This window comes from Aspergillus clavatus, genomic scaffold (assembly GCF_000002715.2).
Source record: "Aspergillus clavatus NRRL 1 1099423829796 genomic scaffold, whole genome shotgun sequence".
Taxonomy (NCBI): Eukaryota; Fungi; Ascomycota; class Eurotiomycetes; order Eurotiales; family Aspergillaceae; genus Aspergillus; species Aspergillus clavatus.
This window is the reverse complement of record NW_001517103.1, coordinates 110,030-134,148: the sequence shown is the minus strand read 5'-3', so window position 1 is coordinate 134,148 and position 24,119 is coordinate 110,030. Positions and strand designations below refer to the sequence as shown.

Below are 24,119 nucleotides of genomic sequence, written 5' to 3'. Positions count from 1 at the left end.
AGTCACAACGGCTTTGGCGAGGAGTATGGATGCATATGAGATGTACTTAACACTTCCGTAGAATCTATTGTTAGAGATGAATTGTGCCTCGGATGTCATTCCCCGTATCTGGGTGTAACCCTCTCCGTAAGCCAGACCTGGGAGACTCGAGACTCGTAAGCACAAAATGCGGTGACTGGGGACTGGGGACTGAGACTGGGGACTAGCGGCACGGTCTGACTCTAGACTCTAGAGAACTTGTAGTCGTGTCAATCACCGCATCCAGTATCCAGTATCCACCCAATCCACCCTCCCCGCATCATGCCACGTTGGATCGATTGGAAATCGTGGGGAACCCCAGAGAGTTCCCTATCAGGATCCTGGGTTTTAGACTTTCCACAAATGCCAGGAAACCAGCGACGCCACGGCAGTTAAGTAGTCTTATCCTTCCTTGCCCAAGCAGTTCAAGAACAAAGACCAAATCCGATGAGCCGCGGAATGTCCCCGCCCCGCGTCCAGCCACTGCGGGATACCCCATAGTCTGGGGTAAAGGGTTGGGGTAAAAGCGATCAAGGGATCAACATGGGGAAAAGCACAAAAGAAAAGGATGACGGACGGATGGTGTAGTGTTAGTGACTATATAAGTATCGTGTAGATCTCATCATCTAGATTTCAAACTCCAGAGTCCAGGGAGAACCCACCTATTCTCCGGTATCTGCCTTGTTCTACTAGACCACAATGTACAACACCACGGACACTGACGGCGAGAAACCCAGCGCAATGGGCGTCGAGCACGTCGTCGAGAGTCCCTTGGGCTCCGGCTCAGTCAGTGAAAAACAATACCACGATGCAGAACAACCGCCCAATTTCACGCCCGAGGAGGAGAAACGTGTGCTCCGCAAGATGGATCTGCGGCTGATTCCCATGCTGTCGGTGCTGTATCTGCTTGCGTTCTTGGACCGAGGAAATATCGGCAACGCCAAGATTGAGGGGCTGGTTGATGATCTTGGACTGACGTCGCAGGAGTATAGCTGGTGTTGTATGTTCCTCTATTTCCCAGAAATTGCGAGTTGAAACGCTGACCGAACGGACGACAGTGACCGTGTTCTTCTTCACATACTGTGCTTTCGAGCTGCCGAGTAACCTGCTGCTGAAGCGGCTGCGGCCTTCAAGATGGTTGCCACTGCTGATGCTTGCGTGGGGCATTGTCATGGTACATATCTATTTTGCCAGTTTTTTTTTCAGGTCAAATGGGAGAAGCTGACAGTGTAGATAGACACTGATGGGTGTTGTGCACAACTACGCCGGCCTTTTGTCGACGCGTATCTTCCTCGGTGTCGCTGGTGCGTCTGCTCTAATGCGGGAGATAATGCTCATGCTAATCGACCGTCTTCACTTCAGAGGCTGGTTTGTACCCCGGCACTGCCTACTACATCACCATGTGGTATCCCCGCGAGCGGGCCCAGTATCGCCAGGCTCTCTTTTTCAGCTCCGCCAGTATTGCGGGCGCCTTCTCTGGTATTCTGGCCTATGCGATCGGCGTATGTGACTACTCCAAGGCATGCCTTTGAGATACAGAACCTAATGCGTGTTTAATAGAAAATGGACGGCGTGGGCGGCTACGCCGGTTGGCGCTGGATTTTTATCCTCGAGGGCCTTCTCACTGTTCTCGTTGCCTTTGTCGCCCCCTTCGCTATCCATGACTTTCCCGAGACCGCCACCTTCTTGACCGAGGAAGAACGCAGATGGGTGATCCACAAGCTGCGCAGTCAGTCTGGACGCGACACCACCGCCGACGGAACGGCCCACGAGGAAAGCCGCTTCCGGATGCAATATGTGATTGACGCATTGAAGGATTGGCAGATATACGTGGCCTTGTTCAGTAAGTTTCGTTTGGTTCCTCTCAACACCCTGGCAGTTTGATGCTAACTGCACAGTGTACTGGGGTATCACGACCCCCCTCTACGGCATCTCCTACTTCCTCCCCTCCATCATCAAAGATTTGGGCTATACCTCGTCGACGGCGCAGTTGCTTACTGTGCCCATCTACATCGCGGCTGCAATTGTCGCTGTTGGTGCGGCCTGGCTGTCTGATCGCCGCCAGCAGCGGTCTCCATTCATCCTCTTCTTCATGTCACTGATCGCCATTGGCTTTATCATTGTGCTCGCGTCAACTGGTCGAGGAGTACCCGGAGTTGTTTACTTTGGTGTCTTCATCGCTGTTGTCGGTAAGTCAAGCTCTGGTCATCGCAAAATGGCCACGGACTAGGATTCTGACGGAAATAGGTATCTACCCTGCCTTCCCTGGCAACGTCACCTGGCTCAGCGTCAATCTCGCCGGCGATTACAAGCGTGCAGCTGGAATGGCCATCCACATTGGTCTGGGCAACATGGCTGGCGGTATGTCTCTCTCTCTCTGTTTCCCTTCTTTCCCCTCCTTTGTTGGCCTTTTAGCTAATCGTTGTAGCCATGGCGTCAAACTTCTATCGCGCACGAGACGCACCAAAGTATACTCTGGGCCACTCGCTGGAACTGGGTTTCGCCGTTGTCGGTATCATTGCGGTGCTGATTCTGCGTATGTCGTATCAGAAGATCAACAAAAAGCGCGAGCAGATGGATGTTTCGCAATATGATCCCATTCAGTTGGCGAGGATGGGTGATCGGTCTCCGCTGTTCAGGTATATGCTCTGAGTGCAGCCTGGCTCTTTGTCAAGGGAAGAGGATGGTTACATGATACGGAGACAAGGATCTATTGAATTTAGCATGTCATAAATACATTCATAACAAGTTGAGATGAGATTTTGAAGAGTATCGAAGGGTAGTTATGGACTGGTCAGAAGGGGAAAGGAGCCGAGTCCGGGCTAAGCGAGATAGATGACTTCTGAAGTCCTCGCGTTAATTGGCTGGATTGTTCTTTTGGATCGGCTTCAGGCAGACTATCTTTCTACAGAGCAAGTAGTAGTGTGCGCTTGGCTGCGGTAAAGCATTTTTGAACGGTGCTGTGTGCTCTTGGGGAAATATGACGCTCGATATCAGACAGGATGGGTTTGAACAGATCATTTGACAGGAAAGGTTTTGTATAGAAGAACCTTCATTTTCAAAAAGGACTAATCCGCCGGCCGTGGATATATATAATTTCCTTGTTCTCCTAACATCTCATATTCAGCATCAACCAAGAATTCCAAAAGGGAAAAAAGATCCTAGAGAAGCGGGTACCTGGACTCAAAATAAGGATAGTATGAGGTCAACCTGCATTCCATGACCATCTGATGATCTGATCAACAAGAATGTAGAGCAACAAACCAATAGATGTCCTCTGAGGGCTCCATCACCTTGCGGCAAAGAATTATAATGCCAAATATGGATGGCTCTAATAAGAAGTCCTCGATGGTCTAACGGTCATGATTTCCGCTTGTCACTCTAATGAGAACGAGCGCGGGAGACCAGGGTTCGACTCCCTGTCGGGGAGATTTCTTTTTTCTTTTTCCTTGACAAACAAGAAGGAACCATGGATGAGAGAGAATGTTTTTGTTGCTTCCATAATAAAAGGAAGGCATTTGCATTGCTCACAACAGCTATATGTACAATCTTTGAACCTGGATATATATATCTCTACCGCAAATCTACAAGTAAACTGCATCCCACACTTCTGACAGTTTCCCATCCCATGTTGTAAAATCATCCACACGCACCATACTATACCCTGAATCCCCCAACTGACGTCCGTTCCTGCTCTCCCATCGTCTCGCAGCGGTCGAAAAGTCGTCAAACCAACTATCTTGGATGCCGATTTCCAGTTTTTCCCATGATCGCGAGGCTGCCAGCTCCGACCAGGGGCGGAACCATGCCTCTTCCAATTCCCGCGGTACCGTTCCGGCCCGCGGAGTGCAGCTTTTGTTGAGGATGTGGATGACCAAGCGTAAACGTCGAAGGCCAATGTATGATAATCGCAAGGTCCGGAAGATAGTCGGGTAGGTCTCCCACTCAACCTCGGTCATTGTCGACGGAGTGGTGGCCTTTGCAACATGCAGCACATCCAGCGACGTCAGGCGCGACAAATGCGACGGCGCAATCAATTTCGGCAGTCGACAGAGTTTGACCGATGAAGAGATTAAGAAGGTGTTGGTGCTGTATAGAGGGGGAAGCGCTTCTTCGTATCTGAGAACGACAGTCAGCACAGTCTCCATTACCATCATCGTTGCTCAAGTCACTCACCCTTTTCGACACACTCGCAGCCAAGATACCCCTTTTAGCTTATGTCGTGATAGCTCCCGTCGCCCGATTCGCTTCGGGTCCTCGAGGTCGTTCGTCCGACACAAATCCCCCGGGTTCGGGTTCTCCCCCTCGTCGCAGACCCGATGCCACCATCGCCATTGGTCGGGTGGTCTCTTGTCTCGCTGACGATAGCCCGGCGCATATCCAAAATCATATTCCACATGAACCGATCGGCCGCCAAATAACTCGATATAGATCCGCTGGCGGATCTCTTGAGGTAATCGTGAGAAGAATAGACTCTGATTTTGGGGAAGCGTTTTGTTGCTCTCCTCCAAGTCGAAATAATTGCTATTCGAGGTGTTGATCGCCGTGAGGGTATTGCTCCTGCTTCTGATCGAGACCAGCTCTTGATCGGGAGGCGTCAACGGCCTTCGCGGCGGGGGTAGCGGCATCGCCTTGAAGTCGCGGCTGTTGCCATTCTGTCTGCAGGTTTCATGGTAGATTCCCACCCGGGCCAAAACGACTCGGGGGTCTGATAGCGGAGGGTCGTCTTCGAATTGTTCTTTCTGGCGATCTTTCCCTCTATCCTTCTCTCTGGACCTATCCTTATCCTTATCCTTCGAACGAAGACGATAAAAGAATTGAAAGCCCATTGTGGAGGTGAAAGTGGAGGAGGAAGAAAAGGGTGGTCTGATGTGTTTGTGGACGAACAGGCGTTGGATGCTTGGAAGACGGGGGAAGGCAGGAAAGTTTCACGGAGGAAATTAAGGGCTTAATCGGACATACTGGAGCAACATGATGGCTGCGCTTGTTCGACTATCTGGTAGGAAATCGAACTATTATCGTCGAAGGATCAGGCAATATCGGGGGGATTCTGATCGGGAAACACACAAAAATGCATGGTTTCTGAGTCTCTGACAGATATTGGGCTGCTTACTGGATCCACAGTCGACTAAATCATCTTCACTCGGCAAGGTGTGATGTGAGATATCTGGATCAACAGGGGCAGAGTCTGGCTGTGGAGCCGGCCAAACTGACACCAAAAGAAATAAATAGGTAGTGACTAGTGAGGCTAGGAAGTCCATCCGAGAGACGAATCAGTCCATTGCTGGGACAATGGACTATGGAGCCTTCATGACAAACCCCGTCTGCTGCTCGTTCACAGGGCCGATAGCGAAAACTTTGCACGTGGCGTTGGTCTGTTCTGATTCTGAACTGAAACGGATCATCTTTATCTTCCGTTCTGTCAGTATGCAGTTATTTTGATTTTGATTTTTGATTTTTACCATGTAATGATTACTATGGAGTAGTTAGTCCTAGATCATCATGGCGGTAAAGGGCTGAAGATACTAAACCGAAGCTACTACTCCCTAGTCCCTAGTCCCAGCACTTCTGATGGCCCAGTTAGTTGAAGGTTCACAAGTCACAACAGCCGAGCCGAGCCCATCTATCGGACCGAAGAACCATCATTTATGCATTATTATGAAAGATTGAACATCAGCACGATCTATAGACTCTGGAGTCTGGAGGTTGCTGATCAACAAAATGATGTCATTTCTCGTATTCTAGAGTTCTAGCAGTCAGTCCAGAGCGTTGACTGTTGACAGGTCGTATTCTTGGGATAGTATCAATTTTACTGAGAAAATCATCATCGTTGGCATCCGTGTTTTTCCCCGCGAGTATCCCTGAAGATACCACCAGTGTCCCACTCGTTTCCAATAGACAGCCATTGATTTTCAGACAGCGAGCGAGGTTGGAAAGAGAATCACCGTGTGTCATTCTTAGGAGTTTAGAGAACTCAAAAAGCCCCTCCATCAATTGTCACTTCTTGGCCTTTGCTATTGCCTCTCACATAGATTCTCTTCGGGCTGAATATGGCTGGTTATGAAGCAGTTATGAACATTACAGAGTTCAAACTCCAAATAATACTTACTCTCACTTGTCTAGGAAATCATGAAATGATCATTTGAACGAAAGTCGGAGACAGGCCGTCTGTTGGAAAGATATACAATTGAGTATAAAGGGAATTCACAAGATGATGCATAACACAAAGGACAATGCATATCTGAGAGCTTTAGATCAGTATATCACAAAAAAAAAGAAAATCTCCTTTCTCCTTGCTTTAGGCATTCCGACTATCTTCTTCAACTCATATGCCATCGTTCTTCATTATTCACTGACTCTAGCCAACTTCTCACATAGATTCAGATCATGCGAGACCGCTGCCAGTATCAATGAGTCGTGCGTGACGACATGTATAGCAGGCAGAAACCGCCTTTCACCACGAGCATATGAGTACACTTTTTGGTGGATCTTCTTGGAATTCTATCCTGAACACTTTCACCAGATCTTATTTCTGATAGATTATACAATGATGATTACTGCGATTCGTTCACTCGCTGGTCGACTCAACAGAGCACGCACAGGGAACAACAAAGCTGGGCCTGCAGAGGTCATCCGGAATTTGAACGAGATCTACTGCCTCATCGAGAATTATGAAAGCGCCCATCTTGACGCGGATTCCCTGAGCGCAATGAGGATAAATTGTGAAGACTTGATTCTGGCAAGCGATGGAAGCTACGTGAACTCAGGCCATCCAGTCTTCTTCCAACCTCTGCCACTCGCTCGACTTCCTCCCCCGCATCCCAACGATACTCTTACTCAGAGGGAACTGGCGGTGTGGACTCGATGCTTTGACGGGGTCTCTCTGTACGAAAGAACCCCCAGAGACAGCGCGGAGTTTCTATCTGCAGTGATGCAGTGGCACTTTACGGCCTTTCGGCGTGATGTCCCCGGTACCAAGCGCTTAAGACCTAGCTTGATGGAAATGACTCGGTGGTTCCCGGTGTACGTAAGAGACCACTCCTCCTAGAAACTCAACTAGCTAATGCATGGACTTCTAGTGACTTTTACCCGTATATCTTCAAGGATGAGTTCACTGAATTGATCTTCAATTCCTTGATATGGGCGCCCGGGGACGCCTGGACGACAGGATCGGGCCTATCCCACGCCATGTTCACGCTTGTCATAGGCCAGGAGCCGGATGAGAGGCTGCTGCGAGCGGAGGCATTAGCGATTATAGCGGCGATAATTACGAGGCTAAGCGACCCAGCATACAAGAGGCAATGCGTTGTCCCTGTAGGTCAAACTATGTTTGGGTCTATAACCGTGCTACTTGCCGTTGTTCCTGACACAGAGACTTATCAATATCGTTTGTATAGGTCATGGTCTTCTCGCTACTTGGTGACAGAAAAGCCAGAATTCTACAAGCTTACAATAACTCAGAAGGGATTATGATCCGGAAGAGCAGCACCTATAGTTTTTCTTCCCCTGTAGAAGCCAAGAGAAACGTGGATCTTTTTATGCAGTTCATGGCTAGCGAGCCAGTTGGCGACACCTTTCATCTGCAGTCTTCCTCCGGAGTAAGTTGTACTCCATGAGCCGTCTTCCGTTACTTGGATGCAGATTATTGACAACATTGCGCAGCCAAACTCATCACCGACGAGCCTAGAGCCCAGCGGTATCGCGGCGTCAGATGAATATAGTGCAGATCAAGTACCATCAGCCAGACGGCCTCTATCGCATTTCGAGAATGTGAAATGGGGAAAGATGTTGAGCTCAATCGGCAGCCGCGCACAATTAATCTTTGCAGGGCGTGCTAATCGTCAGGCTGCGGCATCCACTGAACTTCCTCATATACCTCCCTTTGCCTTTGAAGTCTCTCCAGAGACTCCTTTTCTCGAAATGGGACTCATTTGCAGTGGTGAAAGATAGCGACGAATCAACAGCCTTTGGTTGCAAAGAGTCAGGTGGGCATTCTATCGTGTTACAGCGAGCATGATCCAGCGCAACTGTACCGTTATCATTGTTCATTCGCCCGAAGTTGTTCTACGGCAGTGGGAAGAGACATATAATGACAGATAAATTTGTGGCCACAGGACTTCTTGTTATTCTTTATGAATGTAATTAATATGTACTAGAGGATGTGAAGGCATGGCAGATATTATATACAGCAAGTCAAATCACACAGGTAGCTCATACCTCTGCGCTTCGTCCCCAGGCGCCTCATGCAAGTTTCCCACTCCGTGCTTACATTCGACTTCATGATGGGCGACTGAGGCATCAGCTGTGTATATATCGTTTGGCCCCGGGTGAGATGAAGGTGGTGGCTTGAGTGGCTCTCCTTTTTGTCTCTTCCGGCGACGACGAATGAAACAGCCAATCCCCCGAGGCATGCTAGAAATAGAAAAGCAGCACTCCCGATTACAATTCCCACGATAGCTCCTTCACTGACTTCGGTAAGCCGAATCTTCACCATCGTCTGTGGTTGATGGAGATACTGTCCATGAAACTGTTGGATATGATGAATCTGTGGTAGTAGGTGCGGTGGTATATATGGGTTGGGACTCTAAGGTTGATATCTGGTCAATTGGTGCCATGGTGAGTACAACTGGAACAGCGAGCTTGCCCTGTCTGACTACTTTCCGTGTCCTTTCTCTTCTATACTCAACTTACACGCTGATATGTGTCTTAGGCTTGGGATCTAGTTGAAAGCGATCATCTTTTTTACGCAAAGAAAGATCATCCCCTCAGTGATGAGCAGCATCTAGCAGAGATGGTGTCACTTATGGGGCGGCCTACTCAAGGTTTTCTCAAACGAAGTGAGAAATATTGTCAATTCTGGGACTTACAAGGTGCCCATCCTTCCCTCCTGGGCTTTGGTAGTCCTGACCATGTTATAGGGAATTGGAAGGGTTCTTTGCCCATACCAAAGCAGACATTATCCATGAGGGAGCAAGAGTTTTCTGGAGAATTCTTTTTCTAAATTGTTTGCAAAAATTTCTCCGTTGGGTTACCGGATGGACGGCCCATAGCTGAGGAACTTGCATATAATGACTTCTTAATGCAGCCAGTGCTAAACCCTAGGATCGGGCCATAATTACCTTGACCTGGATTGAGGGTTGATCGCCTCTTACTCATGATGTTTCAGATTGCTTCGATTCTGGGAAAGCTGCCTTAGTCACAGGTTGCAGGGTTGCTGTGGTGTTAATTTTCAGATTCTTGCTCTGTTACCCAACGACGCAGGGAATAGAAACACACACACCTGGCAGAGTGGAACGAGACATTCTCCATGATCAGCCTTTCGTTTGAACGCCTTTCAACTCTTTCTATTCAAATTGATCTCCAATATCCCCAACTGAGCCTGAAAGACAATTTCTGGGATGGCGGGCTTCTTGAGCTAGATCGGCTGGGATTGCAAGGCATCCACCTTGCCATTTGGAAGGGCGATGCATTGCATAAACCATTCTTCACATGCTCAGCCGAAATAGTAGAATCACATCGAGCTGTCTTAGTGAGTTTCTTTCCGGGAAGAATGTTTGGTGACGATCCGTGTCGCTCTGAGGATCTCCTCATCAGGCTTTCATTTTGCTCGTGATACCTTGCGCCAACAGAAGCGCCGTAGCACTGGTTCGCAGGATGAGGAACATATTTTCTTCCGCTATTCCCCCAACCAGTTTCCGTTGTACGTTTGGAACCTCATACACATGGTCCCACGCAGTCGCCGGACTCACGCAGAAATCCGGTGGGAGGACAGGAATCATCAGAAGAAATCGTATCACTATGCATACGGCAACAGTGATGGATAATAGCGTCTAGTCTTGGGTTTTTAATTCAGTGATAGCACAAAGGATGATAAAGAGGTAATTGCAGTGGGACTTTCCAGTAGTTATCTACCTTAGAATTAAAGAATCTTCAGCTTGAATATTTTATAATAGTATAAGCATCTAGGCTAAGAAGCCTAAGATAGAGAGCTCTCAGCCTGCTTAACTAGCAGAGCCACTATGGAATATAGATACTTAGAAAATAGCCTTAGGAAGCCTAAAATTCATTTCTACACCGAAAATTTAACTATATTTGCCATCTCCTAGGTTTAAATAGCTTCAAAATCCATCACTTTGTATATATTCTTTTTCTATTCAAGGGGTTAGTCAGCTGTATCATATCCCCCCTAATTTTACTAATAAAATATTACCTTGTCAGAAAAGAAAGTCAAAATGACACGTCATTTTTGACCTTTTGACCTTTTGACATTTTGATTATCACCCCTACTGCTGAAGTGCTGAGAGATAATGGCTTTGACCTTGGGGACTCGGACAGCTGGTTCGTCGACTGGCACCAGGCCAAGAAGAACGTTCCCAAGTTACATATTCCAGTGTGGAAAAAGACTTCCAAGGGAACACCCGGCTGTGGACATGAAAATATGGATATCTGGATATCTGGATATCTAGATAGACTACAGAGTAGACTCCCACGTACGGAGTAGTAGAATTATAGATGGATCAGTCCTGGCTGTATCACGTGAGCACCCTTGGACAACAGAGAATCACATTCTCACCTCCCCCAGAGTCCACTCACTCACTCTCCATGATATGGATTCAACTATCTATCTACGGAACGTGTGACAAGGAACAATTGACAGGATACTGGATAGTCTCCCGTCGATCCGAGAGGCAAAATGCTGTCTTCCCTCTTCACCCTTCCCAGAGTTTTCAGTCCTTCCTCCTTTTCTTTCAGGGGTCTCGAGTCTCGACCATTCTTGTTCGCCTGCGCCGAGGGAAGAGTCGTTGATTGTGGCGTGCCGCCAATAGAATCAACACAGCGGGGCATCATTGAAGGCAAGAGTTCAATTAGTTCCTGTCAACTGAGGCTGTTGGCCCGTTAGTGACTTGTCTAGTTGACTCTAGTCTTCATATGGCATCCAGCACTCTAAATTTCACCCCCCAGAAAAGCATAACAATAACTACTTTCGTGCCCCCCTCTTTCTTTTACTCTTGCTCCAGATCGTCGTGTTCGATTCGAGCAACGCTCCCAAGACATGGCCGTCTCTACAGCCGGCTGAGTTAAAAAATAAAAAAAAAATAAAAATAAAAAAACCCCCCCAACTACCTGAAATATGGTCCCTCACCAGCTCCCTCCATCTGTGGATGAGCGGGAGCGGATCAGAGAGCTGTCGAGGTAAGACTGCAAATCAATAAGTATCCCTCTTATGGTTTATCACCCAATTTTGTTCTTCCGTTCCCGCCGCCGCTTTTTCGGCCTGGTTAAAACTGATCGACCAACGTTTCCGTTGTCGATCATTCATTACCGCAGAAGAAGGGAAAAACGACAATCATCTATATTTGTTCCCAGTCTGACGCATTCTTCCTCCCCAGGTATTACTGTACTATTGGTCGACATCTTCCACCACACCCGACTAATGATCCCCCAACCGATGGTCATCGGCCATTGCCGACAGTTTCGAGCAGTAATGAAAAGATAGGAGTTGCCTTTCTGTCGTCGGATATAACGCTCACAGCTCTGGCACAACTTGGCGTCCATCGACTCACATGCAATCGGTCCTTTGTTTCGATCATCGACGGGGAAAACCAACATATCATCGCGGAGGCGACCGCGTCGATTTCCTTGCGCGATGAAAACCAGCATTTGCCGAACGATGGAATTTACCTGGGCGTGCGCACATTGGATCTGGTCTGGGGTGTCTGCCCTCATGCCATGACTTTGTTCACAGGACAAGATTTCTCCGGGGCGATCGAGACGGACAACATTACCGCCAACCAGACATGTTACATCGTTCGAGACTTCACCAAGGAGGACAACTTTAGGGATAGACCATACGTGGCTCAGTGGCCTCATATGCGCTTCTATGCCGAAGTGCCCTTGTACAGTCCCGCAGGCTACGTCCTTGGTTCATACTGCGTGGTGGATGACAAGGCTCGTGCGGATTTTGGCGATCTGGAGATTGCAGCGCTGAGAGAGGTTGCGGATGCAATTGCACAACACATCGAAAATGTTCGCATAGTGAATTGCCATCGTCGGACAGAGAATCTTGTCAAGGGGTTGACAACTTTTGTAAAGCATCACTCGGACTTTGATCCCACAGAGGTCTCGGCGTCTACCAGTGGCTCGTCACCGGTCATTATTCCAGCAGGCGCAAGCTCGAACGAGAAACCTATCAATGAGCTCGATTTGACCGCAACGGCACCAGCTGTGCCTTCCGGTGGAAAAAGTACTGGTGATACCCGGGGCACGGAACAATCCTCCTTGACAGACTATACTGACCAGACGTCCCCATTATTCCTTGATTCAGAGCCTACGGACACCACATCTTTATACTCAAACAATGCCGACAAAACGCCCGTCGTACAGAGCGGTGAAACAGAGCAAGCAGAGGCACCGATCCCAGAGGAGTCAAATGCTGCTGCTGTCGGCCAAAGGAGACTTCCAATGGTCTCAGTGGCCAATGAGAGTGCGGCTATCTCTGAGCGGGTCGCCAGGATTTTCTCGCGCGCCAGCGTTCTTCTCAGAGACTCGATGGATTTGGATGGTGTGCTCTTCCTCGATGCATGTCGGAGTAATTCGGGAGTGTGAGTATCCCCTTGATTGTGATCAATAATGTATCTAACCTTTGACAGGGTTTCCACTCAGGAATCCGGGAACTGGGAACCGTTGCCCAAGACAGCAAACCCGGAATTTCTCGTTGACCAGTTGCCCAGTCCTCTTGACCTGCCAGGCGTTGGATCTCTCGCTAATGACTCCGAAAGACTATGTGAGCCCTTGGGATACTCATTCAGCTCCCGAGTTGATACAACCTCCGACTCGGATTGCGAACCCAACATCACGGAGGATCTGTTGAACGCCATGATTGCCGCATTTCCTGCTGGTCAGATTATAAACCTTGATGGCGTGGGTCATGATGACTATTTATTACCAAAGATTCAGGCACAAGTCGAAGATCACCCTGCAGGCGAGGCATCTCAGGCTAGTGCTCTGAATAACACGCAGCGCATCTCTATTCGGCTAGCTCAGCGCATTCCAGGCGCAAAGTCTGTGCTCTTTTTCCCGTTGTGGGACTGGAACAAATCGCGCTGGTTAGCCGGGACACTGGTTTGGACGCGGAGCAGTGACCGCGCATTAGGTATGGAGGAGCTGCACTACTTCAAGGCCTTTGGTGATTCCATCATTTCCGAGGTCTCCCGGATAGTCTGGGCGTTCACAGAGAGGTCGAAATCTGATTTTATATCATCTCTCAGCCATGAGCTTCGCTCGCCGTTACATGGGATTTTGGCGAGCGCTGAGCTATTGCATGCCTCTTCCCTTGAACCAACACAGCGAGACATGGCAAAAATGGTTGAGACATGTGGGCTCACTCTATTAGACACGATGAATCATCTGTAAGCCTTTCCCAGCCTCTGTTTGACTTTGCATAGACTTAGCTAATTCGTGGGCAGCTTGGATTTCTCCAAAATCAACAACTTGACGACGTTGAAAGACACCAACTTGACTTCTCAGGCCGATTCTGATCTCACAAACCTTACCACGGTCTTTAGTCTCGATGTCTTAGTGGAGGAAGTTGCAGACATCCTGTATACAGGACGACGTGCGCCTGAGCTGGTCTCACATCTTGCGGGCAGAGGACATCCCGCTACTTCCCAACCAGAACTAAGCGATCAACAGAGTTCTCGTAATGAGATGTCCGTGGTGATACGGATTGAAGAGCTGCATAGTTGGAGGGTCCAGTCGGTTGCCGGTGCATGGAGAAGAATTGTGATGAATCTGCTCGGTAATGCCATGAAATGGACCAAGTCTGGCTTTGTGGAGATATGCTTATCCAAGGCACGGAAGCAAGTCAATTCACAGTCTGTCCTTGCCCACCTGTCTGTTACCGACACAGGTCGTGGTATTGCACCCGACTTCCTCAAGCATCAACTGTTTTCTCCATTCGCTCAGGAAGATTCTTTGTCCGAAGGCGTCGGTCTCGGTCTCAGTATCGTGCGTCAGTTGGTCAAATCTCTAGGGGGCAATATCAACGTACAGAGTGAGCTGGGTATCGGGACTCAGGTGGATGTGTATGTCCCGGTCCGGCTCTTGGAACCCACTGCAAACGATTTTGGGGACGCTTCAATTGTCCTCCAGCCGCCGCCCGCCGCCACTTCGGTACAAATATGCTTGGTCAATTTTCACGGTTATCCATCTTTGAGAGAGGCGCCGACGGGCATTCTGTCAGCAGATGCGAAGCGTAAGCTAGCTATTCAGAGCTCTCTTGCCAAGGTGTTCATGGCGCTGCCTAATTGGCATGTGTGTTTGGCCGAATCTATGGAAAAGGCCCACGGTGATGTTGCTGTCATGGAAGAAACGACCTTCATGGAAGCCCTGGTGGATATTCAGATCCCATCTGAACTGATGGCGAAGACCGGCTTCAAGTTCATTATCGTGCTCAGTGGCAGAACACCCCTCTTTACTGGCGAGGATAAGTTCCGGAATGTTATTTACATCCCTCAACCACTTGGACCTCGGAAAATCGAAGAAGCAGTCAAAATTATTGCGGAACGACTTGACGCAGGTGTACAAGATGAAGCTGCTGTTTCTGTACCTGGCGAAGTCCTCCCCGTCTGTCCTCGTACGCCTGAGAGGAAACTAGTGCGGGCGAACATGTCAGAAAGCCCGCAAGTCACCATATCGGAGGTTACTGTTGATACGGCGTCGAGGGATGCTCCCTGGGGACCTCTCGTCCCTGATACCCCAAAAGGACCTAAAAATGTGCATGTTCTCATTGTGGATGACAATGAAATCAATGTCAAGGTAAGCAAGCCATTGCACCTTATCGTCTGTGGATATTCATCTTAACAATCGTTAGATTCTGGTGACATTCATGCGCAAGATCGGCTGCGGCTGCGACACTGCGTCCAATGGCCTGATTGCATTGGAGAAATACAAGGAGTCCGACCGGAGATACGATTTGGTCTTAATGGGTGAGTAATCTTGTTCTTGCCGTGAAGTGCAGTTAGCTAACTTGTGTTAGACCTATCGATGCCGGTCATGGATGGCTTGGTCGCAACCCGCAAGATCCGTGAGTATGAGAAAGCCGAAGGTCTCATACCGTCACGCATCATGGCCGTCACCGGGGTCGCTTCTGCGTCCATGCAGCAGCAGGCCCTCGCAGCCGGGATTGACGACTATCTGGTCAAACCGGTTTCACTTCACGATCTCAAGAAAATTATGAACTTCGCATGATAACCTGTTTCTTCATCTCTTTATGTTCGGACCTTGGAGTCTATCATGAGGCGTTCTACGGAATGGACGAGTAACAATGTTGTCCGAATTTCGGTTTTTTGGCATTCAACTGGTATCGTCTGAGCAGGGAGTTGGTGGCCGTTATTTCCAGGCTAGTCTTATCTGTACATTCTACGCAAATGGCAACATTGCGATCAATTAGCCTGGTCTTCTAAACTGGGAATGCCAGTTTCGATTGATCCTACGGTCCTTCTGGCCGAGATTAGGGCTTCAACAGTAGACAATGTAGGCCAAGCAGCTGGTTCAGTGCGCTAACCAACAGTGTATAAGAGCGCGGTGATTGATCAAATCCCTTCAGACAACCGTCTTCCACGCTAATCCTCCCTTACATATAGACTCTTTACCGATTGGCTCAGACTTCACGAAAGGGTTACACGGTGAGGGCGGGGGGGGCATTCTTAAACATGGCAGTTGAATGCTCTTTTCCCACTCGGCGCATCTTTAAGAGAGAAAAATGTCCCATTTCCATCTCGCCGTCATCGCAGCCGGCAGCCTGTCGGCGCTGCTGCTCCTGTTCTACAAGCTCCTTCTCTCCCCTTACTTCCTCTCGCCTCTATCCAAGATCCCCAACGCGCACTTCACAGCGCCCATCTCAAGCGCCTGGATCAACCGCAAGCGACGACACGGACAGGAAGTCCTCGCCATCTACACCCTCCACCGCAAGCATGGCCCCATCGTGCGACTCGGCCCGCGCGAGCTGAGCGTCAACTCGCTCGCCGGACTGCGCACGATCTACACCGGCGCGTTCGAGAAACACGCCTTCTACCGCGATGCGTTTGTGAATTTCTTCACGGAGAATCTGGTTGGTATGCTGGGGAACCGCGCGCATGCGCGCCAGAAGCGCATGCTCAGCAAGATCTACTCGAAATCGTATCTTCAGGATTTGGGCGACTTGCGTGGCCTCGCGGCCGTGGTGCTGGCGCGGAGGCTGCTGCCTGTGCTGCGCGGGTGCGCGGTGACGCGTGCCGCGGTGAATGTGTTGCCTTTGTTCCAGGCTGTGGGGATGGATTTTACTTCGGCGTATCTGTTTGGGACGGCGAATGGGACGGTGTATGTGTCTGATCTGTCGGCGTGGGGGAAGTGGCTGGCGGAGTATGAGAGGTTTAAGAACGCCACTCTGAGGGAACGGTATATGGGATTCATTGAGACTTGGTGTCTGGCGATGTGTCGCAGGATGCAGCGTAATGACCATCCCAACGATGTGCCAGTGGCCACGCGTGGAGTCGTATATGAGCAGCTCCGCAGTTCGCTGGAGAAGGACCCGGATGCTCGGCCGCTGGAGCTGGCCGTCGCGTCGGAGCTGCTGGATCATCTCGTGGCTGGACATGAGACCAGTGGGATCACCTTTACGTATATGATGTGGGAGCTTTCGCAGCGGCCGCGGCTGCAGGCGGAGCTGCGTCGGGAACTGCTGACGCTGACGCCTTCATTGCAGGATCCGCTCGTTGCTACGAGCGAGGGGCCTGTGCCAGCCTTGCCATCCCCGGCGTTTATAGATGCATTGCCGTTGCTGGATGCTGTCGTCAGAGAAACCCTCCGTTTGCACTCCCCTGCTCCTGCTCCCCTGCCGAGGGTCACGCCATGCTGTCCGGGAGGCACAACGATCGAAGGGTACCCCCACATCCCTGGTGGCATCAAGGTGAGCTCGTCTGCATATACTCTGCACCGCATCGGCGAGGTGTATCCCCAGCCGCTGGAGTGGTTACCCAAACGATGGCTGAGTCCAGGACCTGGTAAGATCCACGACATGCGCAGGCTGTTCTGGCCGTTCGGAAGTGGAGGGAGGATGTGTCTGGGTAGTAACTTTGCCTTGCAGGGTATGTTTGTTCCTTTCGTCCCCTGCTCATCAGTCGTGTGTTCGATACTCATTCCATCGATCGCGCAGAGATCAAGCTGGTCATGGCTGCGGTCTACACCAACTATAGTACCTCGATTGTGGATGATGAGGGCATTGAGCAGGATCACGCTTTCATCTCGTTGCCGAAGGGTCGTAAGCTGATGCTGAAGTTCACTCCTGTTGAAATTCGAGTGGAGTAGTTGATGATGCTCTCTACTTTTACAAACCAAGGTGTGACTGTGTTTGTTGCTGAACAGGGGTATGTTCTCGATCTTGGAAGAACACAGGATGGTGTGACCTTTGGCTTGTTTACGTATACCTTCTAGGCTTCAAGTTGATGAAAGCAGATAACTCAATCCCAGCTGTGTGTATGGTGGAGTGCTTTTTTTGGCACACCAAGGTGTAGAGAGATATGTGGTGCACGCAGCAGCCTCCCTATCATCATATTGATATTGCTGCTGGAGTGAGTTGAAATTTCTCAATTGGTTATTCAACAGACATGTATAATCTTGTTCCAGTATTCAGTTGTTATGCTTTTTGTGACATACAAAGCGATGACCAAATATGCATGTTGGGTATATGTATTTAATTTATAGGTGTAGATCGTCAAGTCTAGTTACAAAATCATCATCATCAAGATATCTAGTCGATATATCCCAAATTTTCCCAAGTACTCCTGCATCCATGATGCCCGCATCATGATATGCTTCCCTTCTAGAACACATTTGCATCGTTCTTAAGCAGGGACATTCTCCTGAATCGCCGTTGGCTGGGAGAAGCTCTCTGGCCAAAGGAACATCTTTTCTTCCTTTGATGGTGTAGCCGCGATGAACTGAGGCACCTGTGATTGACAAGTTAGAAAACGACTTTAACAGTTAAAGACAGGGGACCCCGACTTACAGATTGCTTGCTGGAGACCCGTCTCCACATGTTGGCGCGAGGGTTGAACCGAGCAGGCGTGCCCTCGCCTCCAGTCTTCTCCTGGTCCTCCTTCATGAGCCCTTCAATCTCCCGCTTGATATCGGCAAAGGTCTCGAAGGGAATGTAGGGGATCTTGTTCTCCTGGCAGTACTCCTCCAGGCGGAGTCCCTTGCGCGCAAAAAGCACATCGGCCTCCCGGGCAGCAGCCAGATCGGACACTCCGTCGCCAATGAACACAATCAATGGGATCTGGCCGTCAATGCAATACTTGGCGGCCTCGGCACGGCCTTCCTGGACCGACAGGGCCTTGTCATGGCCGAGTTCGGTATCATGTCGCCAGATCGGCTTCCACGCCGATCCGTCGTCTTTGATGTCGACCTCGTTGGCGACAATCTGGATGGATGACTGTACCGACGTATTAGCCCTACGTTCAGTCACTCTTTTAAGAATTATCAAGTGTCACTTACCGCTTGTTCGCCCAGAAAAGTGTCCAGCACTCTGCGCAAGATGGGCTTCAAGCCTGCACTGATGACATTGAAATCAATTTTATTCGCCAGGCAGAACCGGTGAAACTCCTCAAAACCAGGATCGATCTCGAGGTTCTGCTTCATCACTTCGAATCCATCCTCGAAGGGGACGCGCAGAGATCCCCACATCTCCTCAGAGACCTCGCGGAACGAGCGCTCGCCCGACTTGATCTGCTCATCTAGGATTTCCCGGCGCTTGGTGCCGCATCCGAGATTATCGAAAAGAATGTGGCCGGTATCCTGCATAAAAATAGTACCGTCGAAGTCTAAGTCATGCGCGCACACTTAGCGACCAATCACTGGAAGGAAATGTGGTGATAGTGCCGGACGACAGCCTATCAGATCGACAGGGGGGGAGGATAGAGAAAGCTTGCCTACCTGAAAAACAGACAATCTTTCTTGTTGAGCGAGGCATGGCTCTAGTTCTATCGGTTTAGTTCAGCAGCGAGAAGAGTTGAGATTGGTGGAATGAGCTTGTGAGGAGAGTGATTTCCTGTGTAGAATCGGGGCCTTCATGACGGTCAAATATGTGTGTTTCTTCGCAGTGGCGACGCAGAACCGGATCTCTGAGAAAATGACGTCGACGGCTCTTTTCGTTATAGAATGAGATTTAGCGGCTCGGCTGAGAATGTTATCATCGTAGAGAGAGAATAGATAGATAGATAGATAGATAGATAGATACTAGTCATGTTCTTCTAAGGATGTTCCATACTCTAAAGTGCCCTGGGTCGAGAGTTGACGGGTGACTGTTGTGTTTGGCTGCTGTGAGCCTGTGGGTGTTCCTGTGGATGACTAAGTGGAGCCTGTGGAAATCCGGATTTTGCACAGAAGACCCACGTGTCCCACGTGCTGGCTATAAAGGGCTTAGTGTTAGGGCAGGAACATTGTTGTTCCGCGGCAGTCTTCCCCTTTGGGACTAGCTGCTTCAGATATCTTCGCCAAGGTTCCATGTCTGACGTCATTGGCTCTGCCATCCCCGATGACTGTACCCAACGGGCCAATCACAGTTGATCCACCCTGATAAGGTGCCTTTCTGCCTGAGGGTTCCTTATTCGTCCTCCTTAGTATTAAGGTGTCGATCACTCGATCTACTACTATGGTCGGTGGTTAAACCCCTCATAACTATTTATTAGTGATTGACAGAGTCACAGAGAACCGTCCTGAACCCGATGCTGTCACCGGCTGCATGAGTCTAGAATACTATCGTTGAGTCTAAGAGATGCGTCGATTCTCCCGATGTCGTCAGTGGATGCAGGAGAATCAGAGTCAAAGAAAGTCCAAGTACAGCACCGCGGGATGATGACAAGCGACATGTCTTAGTAGTTTGTACAGGAAAAGAATGAATGTCCACCACTTGATTGACCACGAGAAACTGAATACTCAATATCCGTTACTCGGTTTAGCATTTAACACTTGGGGAACACAGGGGAGGATGCAGTCACGCCACTACCATAGATGACCTGCTTGCCGGGGTTGGGGAACACAGTCTGTTTACCCTCAACAGTGGTACAGCCCTTACCAACGTTGGCAACCCAAAGGTCCGGGTAGTTGGCTCCGAAGGAGGCTGTGCTGCCCGAGCCGCCGGTGACATTGACATCCGCGCAGTTCATATACAACTCGCGGTTGCCGACGAGGTTGTACCATGTCCAGGCGAAGAGCGCTTTGCCGTTCGGCGCATCGCTGGGCACCTGGAAGTTCCAAGAGTCCACCAATGGACATCCACCGACCATCGACTGGATTACTTTGAAGGTCACCCCGTTGTCGTAGCTCAACGAGAGCTGGCAAGATCCGCCGGCGTGACGGGCATCACCATCCAACTCCATGGTGTAGCTCTGGCCGGCTTTGAAATCGGCAGTGGCGCGCCAGGGGGTATTCTTATGGTATCCCTTGCAGGGAAAGTTCGACCCTGTTTCCTGGTCAGAATATACGTCTTTTTTTTCAGAATGGGAAGAATGGGATAGAACTGAAGTACCGTCGCTGTTCAACGGGTTGGTCATGGAATAGTCGATATTGGTGCTCTGTGGATCAAACCGGCTGCGCAATGGATAAGGCCAGGCCATTTCCATGTGAGCTGCTGCCATGCTGGCAGTAAGAAGGACGACGGTGATTTTGGAGAACATGATGTCTTTCTTTGGCTTGACAATGGATTGACAATTGCTCTGGTGATTGTTCAATGATGGAAGATGCTGTTGTCTGATGGAAGAATGAATTTGACAGGCAGCGGCAGCCATTGTTATTATACCTGCTGGAGAGGCTTCATCACGGGTCAATTCTTGAAGGAAGCAGATGTGATGTCGTCTATGATGTTACATCTCTACCATCACATATCCCCGGTGTTTTTGGGCTATGAGGAGGACTTGACCGTTTGCTAATAGATCGAGCAGAACGTTGAGTTGCGTCCATTGCCTCGTGCCCCCTGCGGTTACAGGAGCATCAACTCTTCAGCGAGCCGCCACCAATGTGTCATATCGAGCTCGAGTCGTCCTTTTCCTTGAAAGAGATGACCGCAATTGCTATGAGCTACAACATTTCTACAACATCGGCGCGATATCTTTTCAACTTACACCTCCAGTGGGTTACAGTGACAGGAAGAGGGTTTTCCCTTGTGACGATGCAAGTTCGGAGATAACGGTAATAATCTCAAAAGATTGATCACATCCATCTGGTTCGCTCCCGGATCTTCATCTCTTACGCAGATTGAATCTAAGTCGAAAGAGGAATGTGTCATTGTTCCTGACGGGCAAGTAGTTCACTCTGCAACGGTCCTTGCAGTGCATCAACTCGGCAGCACCAAGTTCTGCAGAGTGCAGAGCCACCATAGCCGAGATACAGATTGATTCTTCATGTGTGTTCAAATCACATCGGATATTCGTGAGGGGAAGTGACTTAGCTCCCTGGTTTAATATGAGTCTGACTAGAGGTCGCTCTAAGTGCCGACTATCTCGCCCATTTACAACATCATAATCCTACTGTTGCACCCCTGACTATATCAAGGGAAATTATCTGGGATATTCAGGCTTGCCATGACTTTCTCCTTCATCTATCGAGTCTTCATCCTAAAGTGGCGGCCAGCATGAAGTCTGTAGCTGTAGGTTAGTACTACTACGGACTATGTACAGTTGTAGATTGACATGCGCTCTCCAGTTCCCCATACATGCGAACCAATCCACTTCCACCTGTTGGTTCAATGAATTACTCTGGAATATACATGAAATTTGAAAGTCCTGCAGTCTTCTTTTCTTGGCTTCGTAGTGAGACTAACTTGCAGCATGCGGAGAGAAATTTCAGACAACCACTGCGAAATGACAGGAACAGAAGCTCTATGTGACCACACCACCTAGACTCAACTGGTCAATCAGATCTGATTTACCTCTCTGTCGATATAATTGGATTATTGTATCACTGACAAGATACCCGTCACAGTAGGGATCAACATGAAACGAAGATCCTCCGTGCACTACAGAATCCGGCCCCATCTGCGCCCCTCTGTGTCACTGACTTGCGTGGGCTGCGAAGGCTGTGCTGCATCTTCTATCCAGTAGTAACCAGACAGATATTTCCAAATGTTGGCGATAGAAGCCCATTCAAGGCTGGAACACACCCAGATCTCTAAATTGTTGCAGCAGAAGAGAGAACATGTCCCCGGCAGCATCAACTGGGGACCAGTAGGGTCGGGCTCGTCGATTTGCGGGATCACCCTGATCAGCAGCCACGCGAACGCCGATTAAATACATTATACAGGTAGTTCGATAACGACTCCAGTTACGAGTTGAGAGACCCATAATAGGGGACTCTCCGGAAACTGTTGGGTTTCAAATTCGACTGAAACTGATGGCGTCGCTTTGTTTCTGCCTCGAGGCTGTGTTTGTCCTCGCTGTCTTTGGAGTATAACAATGGATGCATAGACCAACGCGTGCTTCGGTCTGTTGTCCATTCCGTGTCAATTGTGCGCTAGGTTGTCTTCGAGATGCTGATTAGAATACTTCGCCAGTGCCAGATTTAAATGATTCGAGTTCAAGATGCAGGAACGCGTGAGAGGCCAGCGACTTTTCACCACCAAATCTGTGCTCCTCGCGTCTCTCCAGATCCTCGCAAGTGCTGCTCAAATAACAGCCATCGATGAACCAACGGCAACAACAACCATTTACATTCCTGCAACTAAGATCTACTATCCTCCATCGACATCGACCCTGACCCCTATTGACAACCCAGATCGCTGGGTAATTCCATTAGTTGGACTATCAGATGATACATCACTCCCGTGGGGCGCAAATGTCACCACTAAGAATGGCACGGCGACTCCCTATGCCATATCCATTCAAGCAGGCACCAGAGACGATGGTAGCGAGAAAGACAACGCGGCGCTGTGGAATCAAACACACCACAACTTCACCCAAGCCAGGTTCATAGGCGACCTCAAAGGCAACCATGTCAATCTATCCATGCCCCGAAGCGACCAGCATGTCCTGAACCTGGGTACAAATCACAATTTGTCGCTGGCAGTGAGAGGTTCTGATGCGGAGATTCGCATCCCGACAGTCCCTTTCGGCTTGAACATCGGCCATGCAGGCGAGTGGAACGGATCGCTCGCCCTGGGTGGGTTCTACGACGCCAACCGTCTCACCGACGATGCGACCTCCTGGATCTCCATCGCAGAAACCATGAACAACAACGGCACGTTCCTGCAAACCGGCAAGCAGGCCCTCTCCGTGGTCATTCTTCGCGTCTGGGAGTATAATCCCCGCCCGAGCAATTCCACGGCCAAGGTCAAACGCTCCGGCCCCTTTTCGGTCTCGGACGAGTCCGAGCCCAGAGCCGAGTATCCCGCACGGCTGGACCTCAGCAGCGAATCTCTCGTGCTGCCACGCGACTGGTGCGGTCGCAACCTCACCCTAGAATTCAACATGTTCCCCAACCGGGTCGCGAGTCTGTCCAGTTCGATCTTGATCGGGATTCCGGGCAACCTGACCGACTCCCGCAGCCGCTGCAGCTTCGAGGAAGATACCCAGGAGATTGTCCTCGGTCGTCCTTTCTTCCAGGCCGCTTATCTCTATGTGGATCAATCGGGCGAGGTGCGGATCTTACCGGCTAATCAGTACGACCTCCCTCCCAAGCCTGTCGAGTTCAACGCCAGCGCCCGGCCGGTCTCTCCAGATCGACGCACGTCCAGGTATAGTCCTGGCGCTGCGGGAGGGACCCTGGTAAAAGACAGTGCCGGCGATCGAAGTCTGCCTATTGAGACTGCAATCCATGGTGCTCTTGCCGGGTTGCTGATACTTGCCGGCTTTGCGTTTTTGCTCTAGACATACCGAGCTAGCTATTTCTTACGATACCCAATGAACTGATTTTGTGCAAACAATCGACTACTCCTTAGATATGAGTCTCAGGTTCCATCCAATTTATCCTAAAAGAAGTAATCTTACCTGCTTGTTATGCAAGCTCCTTGAACAGTTGGTACGACAGGGTGAGCTCCCAGACAAGTCAAGCTAACTCACATAACGACGTCC

General features: G+C 49.8%; 8 protein-coding genes and 1 non-coding gene across 9 annotated transcripts, besides 5 other annotated features; 6 read left to right on the top strand and 3 right to left on the bottom strand.

The window, feature by feature from the left end:
- Positions 1–717: 717 nt before the first annotated feature.
- On the top strand, positions 718–2,670 carry ACLA_060860 (allantoate permease family MFS transporter; the record flags this gene model as incomplete). The annotated part of the gene is made up of 8 exons (XM_001273551.1): positions 718–1,018; positions 1,077–1,192; positions 1,256–1,322; positions 1,381–1,520; positions 1,579–1,861; positions 1,917–2,207; positions 2,266–2,379; positions 2,447–2,670. 8 exons carry the CDS (start codon positions 718–720, stop codon positions 2,668–2,670), a joined length of 1,536 nt encoding a protein of 511 aa, XP_001273552.1.
- A 690-nt stretch (positions 2,671–3,360) lies between these two features.
- On the top strand, positions 3,361–3,448 carry ACLA_060850. The gene has a single exon. It is a non-coding gene; the product is annotated as a tRNA-Asp (tRNA).
- A 154-nt stretch (positions 3,449–3,602) lies between these two features.
- Positions 3,603–4,847, bottom strand: ACLA_060840 (uncharacterized protein; the record flags this gene model as incomplete). The annotated part of the gene is made up of 2 exons (XM_001273550.1): positions 3,603–4,137; positions 4,195–4,847. 2 exons carry the CDS (start codon positions 4,845–4,847, stop codon positions 3,603–3,605), a joined length of 1,188 nt encoding a protein of 395 aa, XP_001273551.1.
- A 1,721-nt stretch (positions 4,848–6,568) lies between these two features.
- Positions 6,569–7,968, top strand: ACLA_060830 (uncharacterized protein; the record flags this gene model as incomplete). Its single annotated transcript, XM_001273549.1, has 4 exons — positions 6,569–7,041; positions 7,098–7,332; positions 7,416–7,616; positions 7,660–7,968. 4 exons carry the CDS (start codon positions 6,569–6,571, stop codon positions 7,966–7,968), a joined length of 1,218 nt encoding a protein of 405 aa, XP_001273550.1.
- Positions 7,969–10,263: 2,295 nt separating this feature from the next.
- Positions 10,264–10,292: a microsatellite.
- Positions 10,293–10,458: 166 nt separating this feature from the next.
- Positions 10,459–10,487: a microsatellite.
- Positions 10,488–11,099: 612 nt separating this feature from the next.
- Positions 11,100–11,127: a microsatellite.
- A 621-nt stretch (positions 11,128–11,748) lies between these two features.
- On the top strand, positions 11,749–15,267 carry ACLA_060820 (two-component sensor protein histidine protein kinase (dhkk, dhkj); the record flags this gene model as incomplete). Its single annotated transcript, XM_001273548.1, has 5 exons — positions 11,749–12,620; positions 12,669–13,427; positions 13,485–14,835; positions 14,891–15,005; positions 15,056–15,267. 5 exons carry the CDS (start codon positions 11,749–11,751, stop codon positions 15,265–15,267), a joined length of 3,309 nt encoding a protein of 1,102 aa, XP_001273549.1.
- A 514-nt stretch (positions 15,268–15,781) lies between these two features.
- On the top strand, positions 15,782–17,364 carry ACLA_060810 (cytochrome P450; the record flags this gene model as incomplete). The annotated part of the gene is made up of 2 exons (XM_001273547.1): positions 15,782–17,144; positions 17,213–17,364. The coding sequence occupies 2 exons, from the start codon at positions 15,782–15,784 to the stop codon at positions 17,362–17,364; spliced, it is 1,515 nt and encodes a 504-aa protein (XP_001273548.1).
- A 536-nt stretch (positions 17,365–17,900) lies between these two features.
- On the bottom strand, positions 17,901–19,027 carry ACLA_060800 (putative 2,3-diketo-5-methylthio-1-phosphopentane phosphatase; the record flags this gene model as incomplete). The annotated part of the gene is made up of 4 exons (XM_001273546.1): positions 17,901–18,005; positions 18,065–18,490; positions 18,553–18,878; positions 18,991–19,027. The coding sequence occupies 4 exons, from the start codon at positions 19,025–19,027 to the stop codon at positions 17,901–17,903; spliced, it is 894 nt and encodes a 297-aa protein (XP_001273547.1).
- A 235-nt stretch (positions 19,028–19,262) lies between these two features.
- Positions 19,263–19,293: a microsatellite.
- Positions 19,264–19,293: a microsatellite.
- A 725-nt stretch (positions 19,294–20,018) lies between these two features.
- Positions 20,019–20,732, bottom strand: ACLA_060790 (lignocellulolytic auxiliary activity family 11 protein; the record flags this gene model as incomplete). The annotated part of the gene is made up of 2 exons (XM_001273545.1): positions 20,019–20,518; positions 20,585–20,732. 2 exons carry the CDS (start codon positions 20,730–20,732, stop codon positions 20,019–20,021), a joined length of 648 nt encoding a protein of 215 aa, XP_001273546.1.
- A 1,899-nt stretch (positions 20,733–22,631) lies between these two features.
- On the top strand, positions 22,632–23,915 carry ACLA_060780 (uncharacterized protein; the record flags this gene model as incomplete). Its single annotated transcript, XM_001273544.1, has 1 exon — positions 22,632–23,915. The coding sequence occupies one exon, from the start codon at positions 22,632–22,634 to the stop codon at positions 23,913–23,915; it is 1,284 nt and encodes a 427-aa protein (XP_001273545.1).
- Between the last annotated feature and the right edge of the window lie 204 nt (positions 23,916–24,119).